Below are 5,632 nucleotides of genomic sequence, written 5' to 3' on the forward strand. Positions count from 1 at the left end.
AGACAGTAGACGTTAAAAACACATAATGACATCAGAAATCACTTTTTGGCCCAACACTGGGTCTCCAGAGCTCCAGAGAGGAGTTACTAAACACACTGAGCAGGAAAGCGCAGGAGGGAAAGAGGAAGAGGCCATGCTGCAGGTAAATCAAATAAGACGTTATCAGTAAGTTGTTAATTAAATGGGCTACACAAAAAGCGGTAAAGAGAGCCAACTTGAAAGAGAATCACCTTTGAGTTAACTTTTTATTTCAAAGCTGCGCTATTACACTTTACACAGAGCCACTTTAATGTCATCTGATATTTGCTGTGCTGTTTTTAACCACATTTAGTAAATCGTAATTGTTTTTGGTTCTTTTGTAAATTGACTTGTTATATGTGTAATATTACTTTATATTTTGGTTTAAATGTATCATGTAGAAAATTCCAGTATTTATTTTCAGATGTTTTTGTCTTTTTTTAAAAAATGTGTTTGGTCATATTTTATGCATTGCACTATGTACATTCTACTTGTTCTGTCTGCTGGGTTGAGTTTATCTATTGGAAAAGCAATGGTATTTCTTAACCGTAAGATATATTGCCTTACTACTACCGTACTTTGAACTCCGATGATTAGGATGTAGATCTTGAAATGCACCTTCTTTAACAGTTATTTCTGCTGGTAGGGTCAAGTGATTGAATTATGCTGTGGTCCTTTTACCAAATGTCTGAGCGGTACTCAAATTTAGATTGAATTCATGACTCAGTTCTTTGGAGGACATGATCATTTGGAAGGTTTACATTTACCATCTTTAAACCCTTCATAGTCAGTTTTCTAAACCATGAAAACCTAAATGTGAAGAAAACAAAGAGATGAATTTAAAGACAGTTTATTTGTACATGTTCAGAACATTTAACTGTACCTACTCGTTCATTCAGTTCACACCTGTACACTGCACAAATGAGATGGCCAGGACAGAGACAGACACTCAATCTCTGCTGCCTTGTACACTTATTGCTGGTCAGTACTTTAGTGTTACCCATCATCATTCAAGAAAATCGTGTTAAGAGGACAACATTTACATTTACAAAGTCAAGACTTTTTTTCTTTTTAAACAAACTGATGAGATTTAGGTTTAAGTAACCAGTCAATGCTTTTTACAGTAGATAACAGCACACTCAAAAAAACATTAAACTGTTAGTGTAGTGTTGTTAAAGGGGCAGTTAACCTCAAAAATCACAAGTATGTGTTTTCCTGTGGTCTGCAGTGCTGTTTGCTCATCTAGATTGCTTAGATTTGGAAATATCTACTGTAGATGTGTCTGCTTTTGCTTGAATAAAATGTATGTGGTGCTCAGAGCAGCAGAAAAATGACATGTGATCAATCCTAGCACAATGTCTTTGAAAAAAAAAAATCATGAATGGGTTCATAAAAAAATCAAATGAAAAAAATAACAAAGTGAAATTGGCAAGTGTGCAAAACTTATACTTGGGGAAAAAAAAAAAAAAAAAAACCTCGGGCAACTGAATGTTGCCTTTTAGGACATGCACGCTAACAGCTGTTGGTAGTTTTAAAACACCAGGTAGTGGCTTTAATGGTAAAGCAAACACACGGGCAAATAGAAAGAGATACTAACAATATACAGGAGCAGTTATGTCACTTTTTGTTATTGTCCCAGTCTTGACGATAGAGATTGGATTGAGGTCATATGCAAGAGGTGAAAAATTTAACTCAAAAGACTGAACTGATAACCCAGGTGTCCCAGGGTTGATCAGTTAAAGTCCCACCTTTATGATGGCATGCTGTGACTTAATTCAAATTAATGCTTAATAACCCAAGAAGTTGCAATACAGCAACACTTAATACAAAATGAATTGTAGTAATCCTTTAATACGCTTTGATCATTAAGATATAGCTCATAATTCTTTACAGTACAAATAATTGTTCCCGTGGCAACACCTCAAGAAAGCAAATCTGATCACAGCAGTGTAATGTTCACAGTTCAGCTGTGGGTTTAACAGCCTATCATTGATGGTTTAGGACATAAGAGCGGTGTAAGGCACTATTATGTTGATTGTTTTTATAAATGATCTGACGAATGAAATCTGGGCAGGATTTGTCTCCTCTCCTTTCAGAATGTTCTATTGTATCCTCTACTAAAGGGGATAATAAAGGAAGCAACAAGGCATCTTCCCTTTAGCTCTAAAAGCTCTTATTATAGCTATGCAGATGGTTTCTGTTCATGTTACTTAGTCAGGAACTGAGGAAAATCTGACTACCTGACATTTCTCGTGTGTGACTCTGGGTCTCCTACCTGTTGGATACACCCAAAACAGCTCATTCAGGAAGCATCTAGGAGGCGTCCGTGTCACATGCCAGAACCAATGAAACTGGTTCCTTCTCTTGTTTGCACACAGCTCTATCTGAATACAATTTAATCACATTCCCTTCTTTTGAAGGTGAATAAAGTTTAGTCGGTTTCACACAAGACTCTTTTTGATATTGTTAGCCATCATGTTGATCATTCACCAAATTACTGACACCGGCCTCAGTTCGTTTTGAAGCTGAGTTTGAACTCTTCAAGTTCATTCTCGTAGATATGAACTGAAGCTCATGTGTCCTGGGGAGGAGTCAGTCTGTGATTTGATCAACAGGTATGTATGACGTATGTATGATGCACAGTTCGTGTGATAAAACATGCCAACCTGGCAGAATTGATTTTTTCAAATGACATAATAAAGGTAAGCATCAATGTGAGGTGGCATGCAGTGTGCTGGAAAAAGTAAAAGAAAAAAAAATAATCGAAATTCGATCTAGTTTTTTTTTTTCTTTTTTCCAAAATGAGACAGGAAGTGAACCCACAGAATTTTTTTTTGGTCTGCTATCACTCTTTCAATATGGTGTACCACAAAACCAGTCAGAATGTCTCTCAGAACAATCACAAGTACCACAGTGTGTTAGTTAAACTCCAGAGACAGTCTCTGTGTGGCGGATCTAAGCTTGGCTGCCTCACAGGAACTTTGTTTTGAGCGTGATGCTGGGAGAGGACTTCCCAGTGCTGTGGGCAGCTGGGTTAGCACTGCTAGCTTTAATATTCAAACTCTCCTGATTTCCTTTGATGGCAGCTTGAAGACGAGACTTCAGGTGAGGCGATGTTGTGATGAGTGACCTGTAGGAGGAAGGAAAATATATAACCACCTGCTTCATATTCACTGATCCTTTGTCTTTTGAAAACATTAAAAGCAGCATGACAAAACATGGCTTTGCTCTGCATGACATGATTTAACTACTGATGGAGACTGCCAATCTCTCCTTCACAGGTAGGGTGAAACTACAGTGGAAATGATTTTGAACTATATGAAAATCATCCAAAAGTTCCTGGAGATCAATAAAATCCTAAAACCTCAGAGAGGAGTCATACAATGCTTTTTCCTACAGCCTATAATCACATTATTGTAAACTTTTTTCTTACTGAGGAGAAGAGCAGGAAAATAAAATACTCATGAATCCCAGAAATCAACATGTAATCTACATAAAAAAACAAATTATGAAAGAGCTAAAAAGGTTGCTTGTACAGTTCAGTCCACTGAGAGCAGCAGGAGCGTGTCATACAAACCAAACCAGACCCGTATGCAACAAAATAACTGCACACATCACTACCGACCTGAAGACAGCTGGGTGCTGAGGGCCAAAGCGCATCAGATCCTTGAGTGCCGAATCATGAAGAGACCTGGATGGCAGGGGAGCAGAGCTAAGGGCATTTTCGTCCAGGAGAAAGGAGATGAGGAGGGGCAGCAAGACTGCCACCAGCTGAGGACCTGAAGGGCAAAATACACAAAACATGGGAACAAGCTTCAAATGGGGGAGAATGTTTTATCTGTTAAATATCTCAGCAAAAGCTGGATGGACTTGTACCTTTGCTCAAGGAAGCAAGAACAGCTGAAATCACTGACCTTTAAACAAAATAATTGAATGTAACTTGAATTTATCTACTTGTGTATAACATTTTAGTGGTTTTTTTGTTTTATTGGCTTGACTGTAGTCACAAGGTCTCGTTTACGTTGTCTTTCCTGCTGGCAGCGTGCTCAGTCATATTTGGACAGGGAGTATCAATCCAGATTGTTTAAACCAGTAATTTAGTCACCTTTAAGTTCTCACAGCAGACACATTCATCTCTCACTCACACCTACAGCCAAATTTGAATCACTGGTTAACCAAACTAACATTTCACAGCTTCTCACTTCAGTGCGTGGTTGTGAAGGGCTGCATGCTGGTTAATCAGGAAGGGAAGGAGAACACATCAGATATGCGAGCAGTGAATACTGAGAAGGATTAGCACATTTAGAGCACAAATCAGGCTGCTGCACTCCCCCACTATCCTCCTTTGGACAGAGAGCCTTGCTTTACCTTCTTCCATTCCATCATCTCCTGACTCCACCATGTCTCTGCTACAGACTCTACTCACACTGTGATTCATCAGCTGCCTGAATCAAAGCCTCCATCGCTCGGATCCCCTCCAAGACTCCAAGCAGCTCCTGTGGAGTTTGAGGACGACTCCGCTCCACCTTCTGAGGAGGAAGCAGACAAATATATGCTCAAATCACCTGAACAATGCCTTCTACTGATCATATAGGTTTTTATTTCATTTTCCCTTAGTGTACATGCAAGCATCAGTACAGAAAGAAAATTAAACATATTACAAAAAATAATATATATATTATTAATGAACATAAAGTAACTCAGATACTCATGTATGGTAAATAAGTTTGGTTGGATACCTGGAGGAATCGAATCAATGTCGGACCAAGGGCCTGGATGTATGGGATGGCCACACCGGGCTGAGCCTGAAACACTGTCGTTAGCAGCTGACAACAGTGACTCACAACCTAGAGCAGAGAAGGGAGGAAACACTGTCACTGTCGAACCCCACACTTACTCAAATATCGACTTAGAGGAACATAACTCTATCCTTAATCCAGAGTTTTACTGGTCTGGAAGAATATGGCGTACCCCAAACTGTCTAGATTAACGATGCCAAACTCTTTTACATTGTGGGCCCACATTGACTTGAAGAGGGCCGGACCAGTGAAACTATTTTATCTCGCTGTAAAGACGTTTTCCTACATATTTAATCCCTGAGATATTCTAATATAAGAGTTTTATTACATGATAAAGGAATGCCACTATAGGTAATGAAAAATCTGTAGGGACAACTCTTTGATGTCATAAAATTTAAGCACAAGGTGTAAAACTTTGGTAGCTCATTTCCCTAAATGTCCTCTAATCACGAAACACAGTTTTGTTAACTTGCAGAAAATGTCCTGTTTTAATGTGGACCCACTTTAAAAACAAAAACAAAACAAACAAACAAAAAAAGTCTACATTTAATTGTGAAACCTTTCTGCTGCTTAATTCTTTATCTAACCCTTAATTACTTCGGTGCCGTGTGAAACTGGATTTGGGAGAGTTGGGAAATTATAAGGAGCAAAAACTATGAAACATATTAAATGAAATTACAGTTAAAAGTTTGAAATTTATGCCCCACATTTTTCAACGCTGTCCAGTGGACTGGATGGAGTTTTTGCTGGGCCAATTGTGGTCCCCGGGCCTTGTGTTTGACACCACTGGGGCGATCGTAGCTCAAGAGTTGGCA

At 38.8% G+C, this 5,632-nt stretch overlaps 1 protein-coding gene across 2 annotated transcripts in view; it reads right to left on the reverse strand.

Annotated features, from left to right (window-relative positions):
* Positions 1–461: 461 nt before the first annotated feature.
* Positions 462–5,632, reverse strand: part of heatr5a (HEAT repeat containing 5a) — a 46,125-nt gene continuing 40,954 nt past the window's right edge. For both annotated transcript variants that reach the window (XM_005951372.2, XM_005951370.2), the window contains 4 exons: positions 4,758–4,865; positions 4,445–4,547; positions 3,644–3,797; positions 462–3,148 (listed from right to left, as the gene is read on the reverse strand). In XM_005951372.2, coding sequence (XP_005951434.1) covers positions 2,989–3,148; positions 3,644–3,797; positions 4,445–4,547; positions 4,758–4,865 — 525 coding nt within the window. In that variant the 3' untranslated portion in view covers positions 462–2,988. The remainder of the gene's footprint in view (positions 3,149–3,643; positions 3,798–4,444; positions 4,548–4,757; positions 4,866–5,632) is intronic.

The sequence above is a fragment of the Haplochromis burtoni genome, unplaced genomic scaffold (assembly GCF_018398535.1).
Source record: "Haplochromis burtoni strain Fernald_Lab_line unplaced genomic scaffold, NCSU_Asbu1 Contig_996, whole genome shotgun sequence".
In the NCBI taxonomy this organism is placed as follows: Eukaryota; Metazoa; Chordata; class Actinopteri; order Cichliformes; family Cichlidae; genus Haplochromis; species Haplochromis burtoni.